Genomic DNA, 22,361 nt, shown 5'->3' with positions numbered 1-22,361 from the left:
TCCTGGCTTTCCTGTTATGAGCAATCTGTTTGTTTTACAATCTATCTTAATCTTTATTGTTGAAGAAAACTCTTGAATGCTCCTTCTATACCATTCTTGCTGTCTTTTCACTATTTTTGTGTCTGTGTTGACTCTAGCACTTCTCATAATCTATGCTTTGAAATGTCTCCTATTTTGTTATTCATCATGCGTTTGAGGATTGCAAATGGTCAATCAAAAATCAAACCTGCCATTCTGGTCAGGTTAAGGGAAGAACAGGGATCTTTCTGTCCAGTGTTTTCAAATGACACTACATAAACAACAGAGGCAAAACCATACTAAGTCATAGAGCAGACACTCGGAATGCAGCCCTGTGGATAGCCAAGTTGTGTCCCAGTCCACTGATTTGTACGTGCAGTTTGACAGCCATCTGCGAGAAAAATCACAAAACCTTTACTAACACTGTCAACCAACAATTATTCCAAACCAACATTTCTGTTACATTTTACAGCCAAGCAGATTCATTGGTTTTTAGTAATCGCTTCCAAAGGTTAGAGAAACTAGGTTTTTTTTGAGGGAGAAATAATCGATTAGGTAGGTCTCATTAAACTGGGGAAACCTGCATGGTAATGATACATTCCAGGGAATTTACAAAAACTTATTTTAATCATTATGTTGTTCAGAGAATACCATGTGCTTAATATTTAAAGCCCTAAGGCTAAAATACTTGTAATGTTCTAGGCATTTCTGTAAGTGTTTTACAGACTTCTGCAGAGTGTTTTCATCGGCAATCTCACACACCATAATAAAAATAAAAGCTGGATGTGTTAGGCATTGCCAGGTGTGTATGGGTATCTACATGTGTATATGATATATATATTTGTGTGCATCTGTAAAATGCATCCTGAATGCAGATATTAAAAAAACAAATCCTGTCTGGGATTACTGTGTAACATGTGTACTTGGAGGCAAAGTTTCTGCAGAAAGAAGGACTTATCCGGAGTAGAATGGATTTTACTGCAGTTGCTGTGGATTTACAAAGCAGTGGAGCGGTCAGAATCTGGCCCAAGCAATTAACTTAAAAAGGACAGAAAGGAAAAGCAGCGTGTGGAAGATGTAATTAATAGGAACATATAACAGTCGGCTCACACATAATAAATTGGCAGCTATGCCTGAGGTAACTGCCTTTTATTTGCAAAATGCAGTTGGAATTTTTTAAAAAGTAATTGCACATTCTCTTCCATTTCCACACGGTCCCAGAGAATATAGTACAGTACAAATACCAACAGAAACACAATAAAATCATAGGGTTTTTTTTGTTTGTTTGTTTGGGTTTTTTTTAAGGCTTGGGGCTATGATCTTATTTGCGCCAATGTCCAAACGAAAGGAGGAATACACTTTAGCTTGGGAAGAGACAAGTAGTAAAGTATTCTAGTGAGGTTTAAGATGGAATTACCTGAAAGGACAGCACAGGAACAGCTGGAATAAATAATAGTAAATGGTTAGATATCAATTTGCAGAAGAGATTTAGTAATGCAATTCTCCTGGAGGAGTGAATAATGGCTAAAATAGATGTTCTGAAGTCATTCCATTTTGAAGGCTTGAATTTTCCCAGGGCTGAAAGGTTATTGCAGCTTTTCCTGAATAGCAAACATGATGCCTGTTGTTCTTTGGATATGCCACAGTCTCTGGCAGATCTTCAAGCAAGCACGTTCTGCAGCTTGTGCAGCGCAGTGCTCCGGAAGGCTGCGGGGTGGCGCGATGGTTCCCCATGCCCGGCTGCCGATCGGCCGACTGGGGCAGCCTGCCGGCAAACCAGCTCCCCTGTCCTCCCTTGCAAGAAACTTGCAAGAGGGCGGTGAAGGGGTCTTGCAGCCAAGGTTTGCTGTGACCAAACACACGAGCTACTGTACTTCGAAACTGCCATTTCCAGGCTGCTTCCTGAATTACATGGAACTATGTGTCAGTCCCACTGCTGCTTATCATACGTGATCCCCTGTGCATGCAGCTGGGGAGATAGACTGCCCACTGTTTAAGTGGCTTGTTTGTCTGTCTCTCCCTGCTCCCCCCCCTCTGTTTTTAAGCAGTCTGTCTTTGTGATGGTGAGGATGAAGGAGAAAATCCAAATTTATTATATCCTAAGTGTGGGGGAGGATCTGGCCTATTTTGTCCGTGAGTGAATGGGGAGGGGATCTAGCAGTAACAACCTAGCATCAGCCTGAGTTCTTCCAGTAAAACTGATAGAAACTTTGCTGGTGCCTGAAAAAAAAACAGCCTGAGTACCAGGAAATATAGTTCTGTGTAAAATACTTCTGCAATAGCTAGTCTCTGTATTGCTGACTCCAGGGGATCTTGGATTTGCTGCAGGCCAGCAGCCTGGTAGGCAGTTTGTTACTGACCTAAGCCTTTAAATAGACAGTAAGTTCAAAAAAGTATGTCCTGCAATTACTGTGCTCATGAATTTGGAATGATGTTCTAGGAAGCTCAGCAAACTCCAAATTAATTAACAAGGATCCTTTTAACAGGATAATTAGTATATCAGCAAGTGGTAAACTCAAAATGAATGTGAGTGGTCCTGGCTCCTCTCAAAAAGGGAGAGAGGAGTTACAGCCCTACCAGCTGATTCTAAATTCACCTCAGTGTGAAAGGTTTTAGACAACACAGCTGGCTGGCAGCAGCACTCTAGTCTTTTACCTCTAGACTTGAATTAAAATCCCAAATGAAGTTGCTTTACACTCTCCATATGGCCACCTCACAACAGCATTGCAAATGATCATTGGCAATTTTTTTATTTTTACTGGATAGCAGCCCAAAATGAAAAGAGCAGGAGGTGTTGCATGTTATTACTAAAGGTAAATGGTAGAATGGACTAAGTGGTGTATGAGACTTCTTGCCTTCTTTGTGTCTGTCCATATTCTGCTTTCATAATGGAAGGGCCTGATCACAAGGTTTAGCAGCTCACAAATATAAACAGAGGTTCGCATGTCTGGGTGTTGGAATTTTTAAATAGGTTCACTTTTATCTTTCAAAGAATAAACATGTCATTGCTTATCCGGCTATTGATAAATGAGCGTATGACTGCTGCAATGGAGGTAGGAACACTCTTATGCATTCCCCAAAAGAGATTCTATCTTCAGAGAGCTGGGGCTTTAGAAAATAAGATTTAATTGGGAAATTTTAATAGAGCTATCTTAGGTCACTTTACATTTGCTAGATTTTTTTTTTTTACTATGTTTTTCTGCGTTCTTTCAGAATCAATGCAAAAAGTTGTAGAAGCACCTGTGAACATATCTAGACAGACTTTCAAAAATCACTTGTCTTACGTTAAGCTTCTATAATTCAAGACTAAGCCCAGCAAGGTCAGTGGTCTTACACTGATGTAAAATGTGTAAAATTCGCTCCAAATGTGAAAGAAGTAAATGAATAATTATCAGCCATTTCTCAAAAATGGATCTTAACACTCAATAGACCAGACCGTCACTGAACTGATTATATGGGACTTTGTGGTGCTTTATGAAATGTAAAGCACAAGCCAGAATCCTTTTGTCTAGATTGTCTTGTCAAATGCTGGCGGTGCCATTTTCTTTCCAGTTACATTGTATGCCTGAGTCAGGCCATTAAAAAAAAATAATAATAAAAAATAAAAAATGTTAAAATGGAGACATTTTAAATAGCCTTGTTCAACTGCAAACACTGTGAAGCAGGAGAAGAAGATCTTTACACCTGTTTTCTGACCAGGAGAAATAGAAAGGCAAGTACCTCTAGAAAATGCTTATGTGGCAGATGCAGTTGTCTTCTAATGATCTGTGGGGCTAACTCTCCCCCCCTCCCCTTCACAAAAAGGTTTAGATTATTCAGACCATGCATGTCCTAAGAGAAGGTTTTGTGCATGCTGTTTCATGGTGTTGCATAGTTTAACTGAATCGAGCCAAGGATGAGGTAACATTCAAAGAAACCTTTTCTGCATTTCTTGAATGAACAATGTTTAGATGTCACAGTAACAGTAGAAATCTATATCATCCGCACTTGCTTGCATGTCTGCACAGTTGTCACTGCTGAGGTTTTTCCTGTGCCCGGAGAACATATCGTTAACTGCCCTCTAGCTATAGCCTGACCATGGAAGCAAAGCTAAATGCTTCCATATTTCCCAGTATGGGATAGGCTTGTCCTTCTATGTGAATATATGTGAATACATATGTTAGCATTGTACCATCAAAGATAATAACTAACTTTGTTAGCGTGCCAAATCTTTCTTGCTACTACAAACTATGGCCACAAAATCCCTGTGGATAATATAACAGAGATCTAGTCAAAACCCACCAAAATCCAATAGGACATAAAATGTCCCAGTCCTATGACTTTGCTTCAGAAATCCCCCCTATACTTTAGAAGAAATTACTCATCTCTTGGTGGAAGAGATGAAAAAGATACTCAAGGTCTGTTTGATCCTAGAAACAGACCAAGCCCTTTCAAAGAAGCTGGGGGAAACACAACCTCTTTTGAGTCAGTAGCTGTGCTCACTGATCTTCTGACGGAGCTTCGGACTCCTCTTTTGCAGGAAAAGCAACACACTTTTTCATTTCGGTATCCTGGTTGGCAGTAGCGTGAGTACAAGCTTTATAAGGCTCACATGGGCAACAGTTGACTTCTTTCCTGCTCTTCTGCAGCAGGGTAGCACGAAAGTCTAATGTTATCACCGCTAAACGATACAATTGTAGGGTCACAACTAAGATATTCTTAGCTGTAAAAAACACCAGCATCTGATTGAATATTCTGAAGTGGCCCATGAGGATTGAACGCACGATGAAGAAGGGACCATCCTGTATGAAAAGGCTGACCCCGATGTTCCACAGTTCTGCGCTGTACCTGCACAACAGCAGGCTGGGGATTCGCCTGGTCGATGGGGCTGGTTTGCAGCCAATATGCTGTACTGGAAATAAAACACGCTTAAGTTAAAATAACTCCCTAAAACTTAGCCAGAATTGGCCTAAAGGGCAGCTCATAGGAACCCTGGATTATAAATGCATTCAACTGTGAAGAGTTCAACATAAAGCATATCCCATTTCAGGGATCTGTTTCAGCAAAGAACATTAAGTTCATGTTAAGTAGGCACTTATGTGCTCTGCTGAACAGGACCAAAAGCCCCTTTCTCTATCCCACAAAGGTATCAGGATATATATGCTTTAAGACAAGAAGTAGTAAATCATCTAATCTTCCTGCAGCAATTTCCCCAGACACTTTTCTGTTAAATCAAGTAACGGGGTAGGCTAATGTAACTTGAATTTGTTCCAGTGTGTCCTCGATACTGCTTTTAAAAGTTTCACCTGCTAGCATTGCTTTTCGTGTGTCGCATTCTTCAAATCATGGCTAGAACAGGTGATGTTTGGTCAGCGGAATATCAAGCATTGTGAATAGGAGGAAAATGGGGTCCCTGCTTGCCATATAAAACTGCAGCTACTGATGTTCATTTTTAGCCTTCTGGGTATCATATTTCATGTGACTATTGGAACTCGCACGGATATGTCCCCCTTAACTTTAACAGTGGTGGTGGGTTAGAACGCTCCTTGTGATGTAGCATCTAGAGATGGATCATCAAAGGGTTTATGTATGGTAAATATTGCAGCCTCTTAGAAAATGCATGCAGCTTAACTAACCTGTCTCTCATGCAGCATGATTGCATTAGTTTAAAAAAACATGGTTACTGTGGTGCAGTAACAACCACCAAATGCTTTAACTTAAGAAAAAAAATTTTCTATTATTTAAGTCAACACTGGGGGGAAAAAAATGAGAATGAAAAGTGGAAAATGAATTCTAGAAAAGGGAACACATTTTCTGAATCCATTAAGCAAAGTTTCGACAGCAGCTAATTTTTTAATACATTTTTTGTATCATTTAATAGTCCTAACTGTATTATTGTAGTCCAATAATGAGTCTGCTCAAACTGCTATTTTTAAGCCATGCTTGATGTGCGAGTAAACATTACAATGCTTGAATAAAAAGTAATGTCTGTGCAGCTCTATAGAATTACCTAAAATAAAATTGTACCCATAGTAAATTTCAGGGTAATGTGTGTTTTCAATAACTTAATTTTTAACTGGCTAATGTAATCAAATAAGTAGAAAAGGAATAAGCAGAGAAAATGCCATGTTTGTTTAAGTACCATTTGAATGTATTTGAGTGGTGGTAGCAAGCTTTGCTTTTTTTTGTGTGTGTGTGTGTGTTGTGTATCTTTAAGAGAATGTATTTTGCTAGTATCAGGAATCTTAGCTGTAATGCTGTAATAAATCTGAAATGCTGCTGCATCAGTTTTTCAGGAGGTGAGCAGCTGAGCTGAAATGCTAAAATGCTTTCTCAACTTCAGTGTTTAAAATAAAGCCTAATGCTGTCCATGAAGAAAAAGCTAATGAAAAATTTCTAGAATCATTTTTCATTATTTTATTCATTTATTATTTTAATCAATGTGTCAACCTAGTCATTAATTTCATAGAAGATGCTGGTGAGGGTAACATCTTTGAACTGGTATACCTGAGTTGCAAACTTGTAGTGATTGGAGGCCAAAATGTTTGGAACAGATGAAGATCTAGGAGGCTTCCATTATTCTCCCTGGATCTAGGGAAGCCCTTTCTGTCTAGTGACAAATACCAGCCTAAGTTGGCTGAACTTTGGGCCTTTTAGTTTGAGGTAAGAATCCATAGTCTCAACATTATATGGTTCTATAGGTTGTCTGTGAGTTGGAAATCTCTCTTCTGAGCCTATGACATCTAAGCTCTTGGCTGTGCTGTTCCCTGTGGTTAAAGATAGCCTATCTCACCGTAAGGTCCAGTAGCCTATGCAGTTTGGAGCCGTGATATGATCCAAGACCAGATCTAACCCAAGAGCTCACGGAGTAAAGTTTAAGGCAGTAATTGGCAACTGGAGCAGATGCTTCAACACACTTGCTGCAATTTCAGTTTTTCTGGAAGCACACAGAGTTTTATTGTGGAGATCAGAGGTCTGCCAGAAACAAGGGTTTCCTCAAAAGAAACCACACTGTGCCTTCTTCAGAAAACATCATTGTCTTTGTCATATGAATTGCTTTCCACCACAAGTCTTTGGTTTATAGCCTGTACCGTGTGCACAAAGCTATTGGTGTGTACAGCCCCAAGACATGCCAACAAAAACTCTAAAGAAAAGCACTTGTTTTTCTGTGTCTATTTGCAAATACTAACCTGCAAGATCAAGTGGAAACTGTAACATACTCCAGGTCCATACAGCAAGAATGGCATTAATGAGAGCATAATTCTTCCTACAGGAGAGAAAGAAAGTGATAACGGTGAAGATGCAGTTTCCCTATGTGATAACAGAAGTATTTCCTTTTGTATTTAGAATGTCAGTTAAAGGGAGGTTCAGCCAAACAGTGATTAATGCATGTTTTGGGGATGTGCTAGTAGGACTAAGGAAAACAGGGGCACCTTTTGGTATGGAATTTTTGCTGTTCAGGCCGTGTGTGATTAGAGTAAACCCATGATGCTAACATTACAGTGGTAAGCGTATGGAAATAGATTTTGTGCTCGAAGAAGAGATGTCTTTACCCTTGTAGTGATTTTGCATTTCTTGCAAGCCTGAAGCTTCTCTGCCAAGGGGGAAGGACCTCTTTTCCTGCCATAAAACCTCTTCTGTGATGTAGAAGACATGATTGAATAGTGCGTCTGTAAGAGAGGATGAACCTCTTCTGTGACTTTTTTTTTTCCCCCCCTGTGATGGATGTTCACAGTTCAGCCCTGTGCTATGAGAGGGAGATCACAATGCTGAAAATTCACACCAGAACCATGTTGTTCCCTTTTTTTGTCAGTCTGTCATGAAGAAGAAAGTACATCTGAGATAACCAAAGAAGCAATTTGCCTAACGAATCACTAAAGCAAACTCTAGTTGCCTCCTTGCCAGTCTAGAACAATTTATTAACCTGAAAGGTTTATTGTGTATCCCATGTTTCACCACTGTAGCTGTACAGACTGACACTGCAGGGCAGTTAGCTAGTTGTTTGGATCTTTGCACCCTTTTATTGTGATGGATGTGACATGCTTCTCTGCTGGCAATAGGTGAGTAATCTCTACCAAAGCTCATAGGACCGTTATGCCTTTTATGTAAAGGAAGGAGACAGGAGGAAAACAAAGCCCTTGAATGTAGCCTTCTGTTACTTGTGGGTAATACACTTCCGATAGTCTGGACTCCACAGACAGCACAAACAAATCTCAAAACAAATTTCTTTTGAGTATAGCCTTGCACAATGCTAATGTCTTATGCCAGCAAAGACTGCTTACCGTACATCTTCGATGTCCAAGGTTTCACTAGCAAATTCAAGTATATCTGCTGCTGTTCCCACAAACATGAGAAGCAGCTGAGACAATTGATCCCGGGTGATCTCAACCCCAATGGGGAGAAGCCATCTCCCAATTACTAGTAGCAGTAGAAAAGTCTGGTGGAGGGCCAGTGTCCACACAGTCTCACAGATTGTGGAGAGCTGATTGACAAAGACTTTAGCCTGTTTAAAAGACCAAAACAATAACATACTGTAACTGCAGGAGGTTGACATTAAGGGTACTTTCCAAGATGGTGTTCACCCTTGAGCCTGATTTCTTTCTCCTGCACACTGGATTAAAGCAAATGATTTCTATGTTGCAGGTATGTCTTGAAAAAGGCACATTAATACAAACTTTTTGGCAATGAATAGTGATTTTTTTTTTCCTTGTGCTTTTGCTCCACTCCCATTTTTCAGCTGAGCATTACCCTTTGCAGAACTGCCACCCAGGCACTTGCTAAATTCAGTTACTTGAATTTGGAGGACAGCAGTGGGATACTGTCCTCCTCATCACACTGCAACTTTTCCTACCAATAACAGTTAGTGCACAGCACTCTGTCGGCCACTCATTTCACAACATTATTTTGCCAAACTATCTTTTTGTGCTCACTGTGGGGGAGAGATTGCCCAAACAGACCCACCAATCCTTTCTAATTGTTCTTTCCCTGCACATTGTAAGATCTCTGGTAGGAATAGGAAAAGATGTCCCACCGTCTGAATTATGTGGTGGTCTGTTCCCTCACTTCCGTGACTGCTGTCTCTGGATTGATTGAAGTCTTGGTTGCTGACATTCACCTGAACTGCTCCAGGCTCATTACTGCAATACTGTTGTGAACGAAAACATCATACATACATAAACATCCTGCAGAGGGAGAGGATGTGCCCTGTGGCTGAAAGAGGCCACTTTTACTGAACTGCAAAGGGTTTGTTTGTAAAAGCTGGTGAATAGTTACAAAGGTATGTGCACACTATGAGTGTAATTTGCCTCTTGTTCAGAAGGGAGGAATTCCTGTTATGAAGACAGAAGTTTTGTGTAGGTTGGCCCTTGAGAAGGTGTAGGATTGTACTGTAGAACCAGATGTAAAATCAAGGGGTGATGGAGCAGGTGACACCTTAGCAAAGTTAAGACTGTGCTCTTTGAATGCAATCTGCCTGCAGCCTTCTTGGACCAGGCTACTGGGTTTCCCGCATAGTCTCTCTCTGGCTGAAAATGTAAAATAGGGCATGTCAGCATGGTCAGTCTGAAATTTTATGGTCACGTAGAGAGAGAGTCTCTGTACTCAAACCTATTTTTAAAAGAATCTGCTTCTTGTCTGTACTGTCCAGAAAAAGGTTCTCTAAAAATGCTCTTTTCTTTCTTCTTTATGACTTTCCTCAAGGATGAAATGAATACATTTGAGGGAGTGGGTTTTTTGGTGCCTCCTCTCCCAGCTGTGCCTATTTTGCAAGGAAATTCATAGTGTGAGAGGTAAGATTCAGGATTAATTAAGAAAGATGGCCCTGTGTTGTTACCTATCCCTGTGGAGTGAAAAAACAGATATTTTAACTTTCTCTGAGTACCAAGGCTCCAGGAAAAGTAATGTTGACTAAAACATAATGCTACTTGAGCTGCAGTAAACCAGTGTTGGGACTGTGCAACCAAGAGTTTTGAGGTATGCAGCACTGCGTTGCCATTCTACCTTCACCCCCAAAGCTGCCCTGGAGCAGCTGGGATATGATTTCTAAAATCTGTCTTCATAGCAGTCCCTTAACATCTCATTTCATTGTAATAAAAAAGGGATAATTAGAAAATCAAACCATGCTGTTATTAAAGACTTTTATCCTGCCCTATTTGTGCCAGATAACAGCAAATGATTTGCATTTCTTCCCTGGGCCCCCCACCATTTTACTGTACAAGGAGCGATTTGCTGCGAGAATTGGAATGTGTTCTGATGCATACTGAATAGCTGTATTCAGCGTAGCGCCTGCCAATATAAAGGCAACATTTTCCAACAAACATCACATTCCAACAAATTTCAGATTCCACTCTTCTCCTTTTGATACTTTGCTTGGTCTCTGATAATATTGCTCAGTATCTGGACAAATGCTGCCTCTTGCCTGCCATTGTAGATAAATGGAGCAACTTCCTGTGGTTTGAAAAATCAGGGAAAAAGTCAGTACTTGTTGCTTTTATAGTTGGTGATAAAGGCTCTTAGAGTGAATACTTGGCTTATTTGGACAGTGGGTGTGATAGCATTGAAAGATTGACACAGAGATGGGGGGAACATGCTTCTTTTGGAGAAGGAAAGTCTACAGTTCTGGGCATGGAAACAGTGAGACAGAGTGGTTGGTGTTCTGGCCGGCTGCAGCCTTGGGGGGGCTAATCTCCCTGGCTTAGCCCTTCAGTTGAAGGAACGCGAGAGAGGCAGAAGGGCTTGTTCAGGGGATGTTAAAGAAGTGAAGCTTAACTGGTGCTCTGGACAAGCCTTTTTCTCTCTGTAGAAAGAGTCTTATAGTCTATGGAGACCAGCCTCCCTGGCCAAAGTCAGCCCTTCTGGGGGTGGACTGAGTTTGAACAGCCCTTACAGGTAGCATGAGATGGTCAGCTGAGGACACCATGACTTAAAAGTATTGCATAAGTGAGGTGACCACCCCAGAAGTCTGAGGAGAGACATGAATGTCCACACTGCTGTAACTGGTGTGGGCAGGGCAGTGGGACTGCTAACTTGTGCTGGAGGAAGCTCAAGGAAGAATTTACCAAGTTTGAGGCAGAACCCGTATATGCAGCCTGCTGCGTTTGCTGTATGTGGAGGGGCACAAATACCTTCCCAAAGACTGCAAGAGCTTCCAGCAAGTAAATCCAGGGGGTGAATGACAAGAGTGAAACAGGAACCTGTAGCAGTTGTACTGCGTGGGCAGCAAGCTGCTGGTAACTCTGGTCTGGCATTGCCATCACATAGGTGCCATTCAGCAGATGCCGTGGCCTTCCCCTGCCAACAACGGGAGCAGGTAATTCTCCCTGCCCTGGTGCAGCTGGCCAGCGCGACCCGCTCACGGCGCAAAGGAGCTGAGAGCACCGGTGATGCCGGCTGCTGGAGGAAGGTGGGGGAAAGCACGCCGCAGCTTCTGCCTGGCTTGCAAGGGAGGGGGGGTCATCTTTTTCTCAGCAGCACAGAGATGCAGAGAATGTTTCTTTAAGAAAATCAACTTAATTTATCAGTGTCTTCCATAGGTTCCTTATGTGTAATTTTCAAAACTACTCCTGGCTTAATTGGGGGTTACTATTTCGGTATTAGGCTCTGTGAATTCTGACTGACTGGCACTCCTCAGAGCAGGGACCGTATCTCTTCCTGACTACATGTAGGCAGGAAATGGAAAACAGCAGTTGCAAAAAGCAGTCGTTTAATTAGACTCCTGATTTTAATTTAAGTATGTTCATATCTTCTTTTGGTTTGTTTCTCTCTGAATATTCATTAAAAGTGGTGTTTGTTCACTGGAAAGTTTGGAGAAGAGCCTTTATTTTACATCATGTATATGCGTGTGAATGGGAGTGTTGGTGCCAGACACATCTGCCTAGGTAATGATGTATGTGTAATGCCTTAATGGGAAAATGACAAGGAAAAGTGAATGCTAAGTTTCGTAGGCAGTTGATAAAACTAGTTTACCTCTTTACTGCTAGGTGAAGATGGAGCCCGGTTTCTCTTGGGTATTGAGACTGTGTGCATAGCTAAACAAAAATGCATATGTGTGGGATTTTTTTTTTAACTGTGCAAAAATAAAACGGGAAGAAATTGTACACTCTAACAGAAGTTTCAGCTCTGTTTACTCCTTTTGTTTCTTCTAAGATGCAACTTGTATTGCTCTGACTTACAGAACATCTCATCCAAAACAAACTGTCACATGATGCGGTGGTGTCCTAGTGCGTGGCCTGCAGAGGCCTTGCTGTCAATAGACTGGCAACCCCTGAAATACCAAACTAGCCCAGCAAATTCCTATTTGGGATTGTGAATAACTTGCAAATAGAGACGAGATCAGCTGTGATAAAATGATGCTTGGACAGCCGGGCAGAGGACCCTCAATCCTGTTCAGCTGTGCAGTTGCTGCCAGCCTGGGTACCCGGTGCAGGAGGCTGGCCCTTGCCGGGAGGACCAGGCGCCCTGCTCGCCCCCTCTGGCGATTCTGGCGGGCGGGAAGAGCGGGGCCGTCGCTATGGCAAAGCCCGTATGTGATGCCACAAACTCTGCCCTGTGACTTCGCTTCGGTCATAAAAGCGAGCCGAAACATCGGGTCGGACACTTGTTTAAGCTGAGTGGTGGGCAGGGGAGGGAAGAAGTGATGCAAGCTGTAAGACCGCTTTTAGAAGAATGATGCACTCAAATTTTTTCTGGTAAGAGAATCCCACTTCAGAATGAGGCTGAGGGGTCTGGACACCATATTTGATTACTCCTTAAAATGCCCAAATGAGGGTGGTTAAGAATAATTATGAGATTTACCAAGAATCTGTCTTTTTAACTGAATGGGAAGCTTACGTTGACTACTGCACTAGCAGTCAGGTGAGCTGTGCTAAAAGTGGCTAATTATTGCTCTGTGGTACTGATGCACCAGGCATTTGAGAAGATAGGTGGCATTTGTTCATCTAGGTTTTTATGCGTTATGAAGGAAGAATGGATTTTGTTTTTAAATGGATTAAATGACTTTAACTTTCTTTCCACTCTGTTTTGCTGACAGCAGTTTTTTTCACTCAATACAATTCAATTTACTTCATAGAGCCTCTTTCAAAAATGTAATTCTTCCCTGAATACTTTACTGCAAAGCAGTACTTTCTATGCAGTGAGTATTTCACTGCTGATATATGAATGGTATTACTTATGTCCAGCTCTGCAGTACTCAGAGAGGCAAAATTGCCTTGGCCTTCCAGAGGAGAGGCTGCGTATTAGAACATGCCTTAAATAATAACAGCACTGACACAAGCAGCTGATGTTTCTTCTCAGGGATTCAACAGCAGATCAAAGCTCTACTGCCTTAAAGACCACACACTATTTTCAAGATATATATATTAAAGTCTGAGTCTAGCGACTGGATAATTACCCATTCTATTAGTATTTTAATAAGGAATTCCCAGCAGTACTTCAGTATAAAGAATAGTACTTCTCTGGGTACTGCATTTGGGGTTAATTGTTGGGAGGGCTGCTCCCCTTCCAGGTGTATGGGTTTTGAATCTATTAACTTGTGTTTCCAGAACTCTCCTTCCTATCTCTTCAGGTATAAACTAAGCTGTTAACTTGATATACTCCTTCTTTAATTCACAGTAGCAGTGTATCAATAAGAACAAAGTATGCCATGTTTTAACATCATTTTGGGAAATAAACTGCTGCCTTTGACTACAGAATTAGCCTGTTTCTTGGACCAGATTTAACTATGACAAATGTTCTCAATATCCACATTACCTGTCTGTGAGTGTTTAAGGAGATTTGGCAAAACAAGAAGACGATAAATTCCTGCTGCTGTATTTAGAAAAAACCTTAGGCATTTCCAGTGTAAACACAATTTTGAATATTTGATTATGTTTCTGTGGGCTGTAACAATGTTTCAAAGAAGAAAATGAGGCACTATGTCTCCTTAGTCTAATTTATGTATTTTTCTCTGTTGCTTTTTTTGCTGTTACTCCTGTTGGGCCCTCTTCTGCCACGAGTGTAAAGTACTGCATATGTGCAAATGCTGGGTTGGATAAAATCCTCTTCTTCACTGCACCAGAAGTGCTATGTGGACTTGAAAGCGACCTGAATGGTGGCTCGCTTGGCTTGGGATGCTGGGCTAAAGGGCTCTATCCCAGCCCTAACTGACCCCATCTGCCCAAAGGACGATCACCTTTAAAAGTTCTGCCGTGTGCTTAGGTCCTGGAGTGGAATCCAGATCCCTGTGTCTGGCACCCAGATTGCTATACAGCACAAACGCAAAAAGGAAAAGAACACATCCAGGCGAATTACCATGTCGGCTAATTTGTGGTAATAATCTGTGAGTATGTTTCTAGGTTGCAGCAAACACAAGGAAATTTGAGTTTAAGATCCCTTTCACTGACACCTGTCTCAATTTTGGCTTGCTTGGAGTTGTGACATCTGCCTACAAATGCTGTGAAACCAATACTTTATTTTACAAAACCCTCTAAAGCAATGAAATACTTTCACCATCCTGAGCAGGATTCAAAACGGTAACCTGGGGGTGAAAGGCTGTATTTCATTAACCTCAAAACTACTAGGCCTCAGTTCCCCAACTGAATACAAATAAATGGTCTCATTTGAGGTAGGAATGAGGCCCATTATTTGGAGGAAATGCGTAGTAGTGCATTGAGAGTGCTAGCAGTGCTGTGGGACTCCCATGGCAGTGGGAGGCCTACCAGCATAAAATGGAAAATAGGAACAAGACCTGACAGACTTCTGTGTGCTCACATCCAATCAATCAAATAATGCATCAATTTCCAGCTAATCCATCTTGTCTCATAATAAATACCTGAGTCCCATGATGAATTTCTAGTAGCCATAATGATGGTACTGTGCAAATCAGATATAAAAATATTGCTGGTGAAAACCTGTGAAGGAAAAGAAAAGATACCTTTGGTATTATATCACATCATAAATACCATGTATCCTGTCGTTTTCTGAGTTGGACCTTGGTAATGCTACTTAAGTTACAGTTCACATTGAGAAGTATCTTGTGCCATCTATCATATGAGCTGTAACTGCAAATAAGAGTTGCTGTTCTTGCTGAATTTCTCATGCTGTCAATGCTTGTGAATCATAGGTTTATTAGCAAACCCATCTAAGATCAGATATGGAAGTTTATTTAAAGTAGCTTTTCAAGAACTGACTGAAAGTTTTTCTCTGTTTGTATTTCCACTACAACATCCTCTGCATTGGCGGGGGGGGGGGGGGGAAGCTCTAGCAAACGTGCCCTTTCTGATCTCTTGGAGGGCAAGTTAATAAATTGAGTCATTCCACTGAATGATGCTGGTACAAAGGCTGTTGATCAGACTCCTGCGCATTGACTTAAGAAAGGTAGAAATACCATCAGTTTGCCTAAAATAAGCATTTCTTCATCAGAAGATCTTTCAGTGAAGGCTAAAATGGCCTGGCCCTATAAGAGTGGGTCTTGGCCTTGTGTCTCACTTGTTCTGGCAATCATATAATCAAGGTATTTTTAGGATTTTTGTTTCTAGTTCACTTCCCCTGCCACCTTTCTGTATAACTTATCATAAATGTTAGCAAGGACACAGTGACACTTTATGATCTCCACCTTCTTGAGCTGGGCTTCTTCAGGAGTACCAGAAAGGTTTCATCACTCCTTCTGTAAGCTCCAATTCCTGTGAGGATTGCTGAGGTTTCTTACCAGATGTGTGCCAAAATTTGTTACTGTCCTTATCCTTTTGGAGTAGGAACGAGGTGTGTCTGCCTCTGCCGTGGCACGGAGCAAGCGGTGCAGCAGCACCATGGCGATGCCCTGCAGCCTGGGCATCAGCTGCACGTACTGGCCTAGGACAGAGCAGTGGCGTCAAACTGAGCATACTCGCTTGAATCCCTCTCTCCCGTCATTGGCACATTCTGCAGCAAGTTTACGTAACTGCTCTGTCTGCAGCAATGTTTCAGTCAAAAGTTGCTGCGTTTATTGTCCCGAATATAGCATTATTTTTGTAATCATGACTTTTCCACTAGAGAGTATGTTTTGAGGAAGAAAAAAACTCCTGCCTTTCAGGAAAATGACTGGGTTGCTGAGCTGCTATGAAATGTTTCAATCGACCCCTTCAAAATAAGATAGATAGATAGATATATTTTTAACAAAACAAGCTGTTACCGATTCTGTGGGGTTTTAGCCTGGTGGTTTGGGAAGAGAACACGTATCTCATCTGAATTGGAGGACTACCATGTTTTACAGCATTTTTTTGTAGGACTTCAGCACAAGGAAAAATCCATCCAGCTGGCAGGTTAGCATTGCTGAACTAATGACAGCAGATCAGGCCAGGAGAGTTCAGGAGCTTTAACCCTGCCTTTCTTTCAGAAGGAGCAGTCTAGGGGAAATATTACTTGGCCAGGTCCACAATATTACTTTTTCTCCACATGTGCCATTTAATTACATGTGCTGGTGTAATAAGCAACAGTCTTTTGTCGATAACGAATGGACAGAATAGGAGGCTCTTGGAGGCAGGAGAGGCCTGTGGCACACTCTCCGTTGCCTGGATCAGTGGACATCTACAGAGGTATTTCTATGAATGTGGATGATCCGGTTCTGAATGCTAGTATTTTCTACCAGAGGAGAAAGTTCTCCAGATGCAAATAAATGCTGGCCAGGTCTTGCCCTGTAGACAAGACCTTTTCTACAGGTCTTACCTATAATGTACTTTATTGTGCTCTCTAGAGTGCAGGACCACATCCATTTTACATATTTGTTTCTAGCTAAATTTACCCCAGTCTTCCAGTGCACATTCATCTAAAATGAATCTGCTTTCTGTAGCTATTTGTCTTTGGTTTTTCCAAAAGCTGGCATAGAAAATGTTCCTTCATGAAGCCCCTGCTGCCTCCTCCTCTCCTCAGTGCATCGGGTGTGCTCACTCTGCCTCCGTTTTGTAAACTGTGTATTTGGCGTTCTGCTGCCTTTAAATATTCCTGTATCGTTAGGAAGCCCAGGCTTTATCACTGCTGTGATCACATTTGAATTTAGAGCATGGAACATTAGTGTGAGTTGTCACGCAACACTGCTTCTGTTATAATGAGTTTCACAGGTTGCAATGGACAGGAATTTAAAATCATTGAAGTACTGTAGTCTTTTTGTCCTGGATTTGTCTCGGTGGCCTGCGGTCTGAGGCTTTTAAAATTAAAAGATCCTAATGAAACCTTGACGATTAGTTACACGACCACTTCCTTTGTCCAGAGCATTTGTTTTGGCTGGCTGATCGTGCTGATGAGCTGTACATGGCTGCAGTCATCCCTCGTGAACAGACATTCTTTAGATGCATGTAAAACCCATGTGCTCGGGCAAGCTCTGCTGTAATTTTTTGTTTCTATTTCATTTCTCGGGCAGCCTTTCCAGCTGGAAGGCTCTGCTCTAGACCAGCCTCTCAAATTCAAATCCAAACATTTAACTGCTTGTACTGTATTGTGAGAATGGTTTGCTGCTCATCTAGCATTTGTCACTGAGTTTTAGCTCTTGTGTTAGCTTGGGGTTAGTATCGCTGCCGGGAGCGGGAATGCAGGCGCCGTGGTACGGGGTGAGAGGGACTGGGGCGAGAGGGGCCAGGGCAAGAGGTGTGGGGCTTTTGCCCGGAGCCTGTTTGGGCCCCGGTGCCTTCCCACACCTCTTGCAGGGGCCCTGACCAGCTGCTACTGAGAAGGTGCCCGGCCCCTCCGTGCCGACGGCAGCGTAGGAGCGTGTGTGCTGCCCTGCCCCAGCCCACAACATCACCAGCACTACGGCACCTATCTCGTGCCTGCAGCAAAGTTTCCAGTGCTTTTCAGCCATTGGAGTGGATGCACACACATAACGTACACACACACGATATACAGAGCGGCTCCCAAATAGTCTAGTGCAAGGCTGCCTCTCCTGAAAGCCCCCTGGTTTTGGCAATGCAATAGCCAGGAGTTTACCAGCTTCCAGTCCCCCAGAGGCAACAGGGGAGAAAACGCGACCCCCCGAAAGCTGGGCAGAAACAAAAGCAGGGCAGCTGTGCTCCGAGGCAGCAGCCGCAAAAGGGAGCCTCATATCTGCAGCAAAGTACATGCAAAGAAGCAAGAGGGGCTCTATCGGAGCCGGCGGGATATGCTCACCATTTGTAGCCTCTGCCTTGTTTAAACTTGAGGGTGAGCCCTGTCTCCAGACACAGGAGAAGGTTGAGCAGTGCCAGCAGCCAGTACTTGGGTTCTTTCTTCACTTCAGTCACCCTCCAGACCCCGATGAGCGAGTGCAGAACGAAGAGGAGGCGCGTAACCAGCGCGTTGCACAGAACCATGAGCTCCATGCCGGAGCAGGCCCCCTCCCTGCCCGGCCCCGCGCTGGGCAGCAGCGCTGCGAGCTTTCCCTGCGAAGCGCTGCGCAGCGTGCGCGCCGCAGGCACCCAGACCTCTTCTCCTCTTCCATCCCCACAAAGGGGCCCATTATAACAAAAAAGAAACGGCATTGCCCCTCCCCCAGACTTCCTGAAAACTTTTTAAAGGGAGGAAAAAAAAAAAACCTCACGCTTCCAAGCTGTAGTGGTTTGCAGTGCTCAGCACAGCTCTGGCCGCGCTGAGACAGGGGCGTAAAGGGTTTCCTTCTGCTCACTCGGTTGTCCGCTCGGGAACTAAAGGGCAGGGAGGTTTCTGTCTCGTACAGCACCCATCTCTCTGCTAGCATCGCTCACTGCTCTCATTTCACAGATTTCGAACAAAGAGGAAAAAAAAAGTAAGAAGTGTTACTAATTCAAAATTTCCTTGCTAAAACTTCCCCTGCATTACTGTGACTGAAAACCTTCTTTCCTTTTTCCTCTCTCCAAAAAAAGATAATTCATATTTGGCAGCTTTTAAAGTTGTTCATTTGCATTGCAATAAATAAAGTAGAAGCTATGTACTTAGTTCAGTATTGGAAACCCTGTGTGCAAATGCTTCGGTGTGGTGGTTGGTGTTGAATAGACTGATTAAATTTCATTGATGTTTAGCTTTTCTATTTTGTATTACTTGTCATCTAAATATTATATTGAATTATCTACAACCTGCTTCAGGATTAAGAAGCAGCCCCAGTGAGGAACTACAGAAAACAGGTTGAAATCTAGGCTAACACTCTAACTTTACCTGAAAGGCTGTTGGGACACGCACAAAAAATACCCAAAGTTTGACTGTTAGGCCAGTTATCTCTATATCAAGCTGTAGTGTCTTCTGTGGGAACAGTTTATAAAGTACAGAGTACATTAAAAGTTGCTTTGGAATTTCTTAGGGTGATTTTAAATACTATTTGAATTTACACTTCTGTAACTGAAGAGAAATCTCTTCTTGATGAAAATTGTCACTGTGTTGCTCCAGCTTTGTGTTCATTTACTTCCAAAGCACTTAAATGGAGACACATCAGTGTGAAAAAGAAATGGAGAATCAAGTGCACGCGACTTCTTATGGCTATCCGAAGGTCTAACTTCTGAACGTATTTAGTTTTACATATCCCATTCTACTTTAAACGTAAGGAGATGCTTTTCTAAGAGCTGTTGCCCTTGCAAGAAGGTGTTTTCCTTGATTACTAAACTCTCTCAATGCTTAAATCCATGTGTTCCTCACTACAAAACCAAGCCTATTTCTCTGAGTCACTGAAACCAGTGCTGGCCAGCTGGTATCCTTTGCGGGGGAGAAGACTACTTAAAAAATAAACCTTCCCAGAAAAAAACAAAAATTAAAGGTTCTTCCACAGCATAGACCACCCGCTAAGGAAATGCCTGAGTAAATAAATGGACATGGACATGCTAACTGCACAGACACATTGTGAGTCTGGAAAGATTATGATCAATGGGACAGTCCATTCCTGTGATATCACGATTTGAGAAAGATGCAGCGGGCTTTGCTGGTAGTTCAGGTCTGCACGTTAAAAACAGTTTGTTGCTGAACTGTTTAACAAATAAGCTTTTAAACAAACTAATCGCACAAAACCCCCCCCACACTCTACATGGGTGCAAGTCCCAGACTTGAGCAGGAAAAATATAGTTTTGACTCTGCCTTGCTGACCAGTGGAGCGGAGTGGCAACACAATGGGCTGACTAGAGGCAGAGAGTATCATAGGTATAGAGGACTTTTACATAGGTCTAGATGGGCAAGTTGTTATCTCCAAACTTGACGGACTGCATTTTTAGATGCATCAGTAGGTGTTTTGTGGAGCAGCTGGCTTGGGACCGCAGGAGGACCAACCCTTGGCTGAGTCCTGAGTGGCTCACAGGATGTGATTTAGCAAGTAATAGCTGAAGAGCGCCCCCCCTGCAACAGGGATCTTATGAGCTTAGATTCAGCACCCTTGCAAGAGTAAGACGAGTCAGAGTTCTCTACCATAGCTGTGTTCAGCTTCAAAAAGGGAAATTAGGCACAGATCAGGAAGCTTCTTAAAAGTAAGACAGATTGAGGATTTAACTCCTTACAGGGAGTATGGATGCTACTTCAGTATATCACAGTTATTTTCTCTGCTCTTCCCATGTGTGTAAAGAAGAGCCTGAGAAAGAGTGAAGAGAAGCCAGTATTGGCAGGGTAAGTGAGACTGTGGGAGCAAGAAGGCATCCTTCAAAAAGCTGAAATTGTGTCCAGATGAAGAAAATAGAAATGATAATAAACTCTGGCAAGTTGAATGTACAAAAATGATAAGGTTGGCTGAAGGAATTTGAGGGACAACTGGCAAAAGGCATAACAACTAAAATATGTTATCTGTTCAAACACATCAGGAGCAGGAAGTCTGCCAGGGAATCTGCTGGGTCAGTAGATGGCCAGGTACCACAGGAGTCCTTGGAGATGATAAGGTCATGCTGGAAACGCTGATGAATTCTTTGCATCTGTGCGAGGATCTGGGAAGATTCCCATGCTGGGACTCTGTGCGGCAGCGTGAGGCAGCACTGATCCCCGTACAAAAGCTTGCAGAAATAGTGTTTTGTTTTTCTTACTATGTCATATTTACCAGTGTTTCCACTAATTCTGTTCTTTTTTTTGTATTTTCTATTAATTTCCCCCTTACAGTTGTCAGACCAGCTAGCACAGGATCGGGAGTACTTTGGGAGAAACACTGTATGTGTTTACCCTGTTCTTGCACTCTTTCCTTGAGCATGGACTATGAATGCTGTTGGAGGCAGACAGAGGGATAGATGGATATTTGCCCTAAGCCAAGATGGCTACATTACTTTCCAGTCTCTAAAGAAATTGGGTCTGGAATGAGAGAAAAACAGTTCATGTGTATGGTATCCTGGCAGTGTTAATTGGACCCAAGCTCAAAGCAAGACGGCTGTCTGTAAGGAAAGCTCTGCTAATAACATTCCTCCTCCTCCTTTTTCCTGTCTGGAAACTTTGTCTATATGAAAGCTGAGAATTATCTTCTTCTGGGAGTCTTTGTGAATTCGATGTCTCTAGATGAGCTGCTGTACTTCTGCAAATCCTGGACATGGTGGTGTGAGCATGTAGTGGTGTTCCTGGGGTTTTCATACAAGGCACCTTGGCGCTGCGTGTCTGTATTGCACGTCGTAGTCAACTGCAGCAAGTCAGATGCACTTGGGAAGCATGAAACCTTGCTGTGCCCCTACCACGACCCAGTCAGCTTCTGCAGGAGCAGTAAATCTGGTATTTGCAAAATCTGTGCCACAAAATCATTGCACATGCGTTTGTCTAATTTCTGCTTCTAGGGTAAGTCCCTATTCCGATTTCACGAAACAGACCCAGGAACTGTCAGAAACTTGGAAAGTGCACCAGTTCCCAAGAAAGGAACCAGGGATGAGGTGACTCACAAGCTGAACACAAATCAGCAATACTGTGCTGTTATGAAATGGGTGGTCACGTTACCATGTCAAAACAGAGCCAAAACCTGCAAAGGACCTGCTCCCCTCTGCTTGGGAAGGCCTTAGCTAAAGTGCTGTCCTATTCTGGTACAACTCTTCCAAGAAAAAGTGTCAATCGGTTAGGGAGAATCCAGCAGAGAAGAGCAAGAGTGTTTATATAGTAGGAAGTGAATACATTGCATAAACGAATGGTACGTTTTTGAGTAACAAAGTGAGGCACTTTATGCTGAAGTGCTTAAAGAACTGAAAGACCCCCATTCAAGCACTTAAGGACCCTTGTTTGGACAGGAATGCAGGGGCTGGAAGTCCTGTGAGGAGGAATCTGAGTACTGAAGTGTTTTTGTGAAAATGTGCCGTATTGAAAAAGCTCTAAAACTGCTGAGAGCATACTTTGCGTTGATCTAAACTCAACGAAGGAGATGATGGTCTCAGAATTTACTCGTGTTGCGTATTTATAAACTTGATGTTTTGGCCGTGACTTGGGGGTAGTGGCTATTAGGTAACTTCAGTTCAAGAGAGACTTGTAACTTGATTTACAAT

At 42.6% G+C, this 22,361-nt stretch overlaps 1 protein-coding gene across 1 annotated transcript; it reads right to left on the bottom strand.

The window, feature by feature from the left end:
* Positions 1–1,133: 1,133 nt before the first annotated feature.
* Positions 1,134–18,595, bottom strand: TMEM26 (transmembrane protein 26). The gene is made up of 6 exons (XM_067299504.1): positions 18,109–18,595; positions 14,804–14,882; positions 9,029–9,142; positions 8,280–8,500; positions 7,188–7,264; positions 1,134–4,909 (listed from the first exon to the last, which is right to left on the bottom strand). The coding sequence occupies exons 1-6, from the start codon at positions 18,456–18,458 to the stop codon at positions 4,497–4,499; spliced, it is 1,254 nt and encodes a 417-aa protein (XP_067155605.1). The 5' UTR covers positions 18,459–18,595; the 3' UTR covers positions 1,134–4,496.
* Between the last annotated feature and the right edge of the window lie 3,766 nt (positions 18,596–22,361).

The sequence above is a fragment of the Apteryx mantelli genome, chromosome 7, assembly GCF_036417845.1.
Source record: "Apteryx mantelli isolate bAptMan1 chromosome 7, bAptMan1.hap1, whole genome shotgun sequence".
In the NCBI taxonomy this organism is placed as follows: domain Eukaryota; kingdom Metazoa; phylum Chordata; class Aves; order Apterygiformes; family Apterygidae; genus Apteryx; species Apteryx mantelli.
Note: the sequence above shows the minus strand (reverse complement) of the source record. Positions and strands in the feature narration are given on the sequence as shown.

Coding starts and splice junctions, on each gene's coding strand:
- TMEM26 (XM_067299504.1), bottom strand. CDS start 18,458: ATGCCGTTTCTTTTTTGTTATAATGGGCCCCTTTGTGGGGATGGAAGA. Junction 7,265..8,279: donor TTGGACATCGAAGATGTACG/GTAAGCAGTCTT, acceptor TCTCTCCTGTAG/GAAGAATTATGCTCTCATTA. Junction 4,910..7,187: donor GTTTCCACTTGATCTTGCAG/GTTAGTATTTGC, acceptor TTTTATTTCCAG/TACAGCATATTGGCTGCAAA.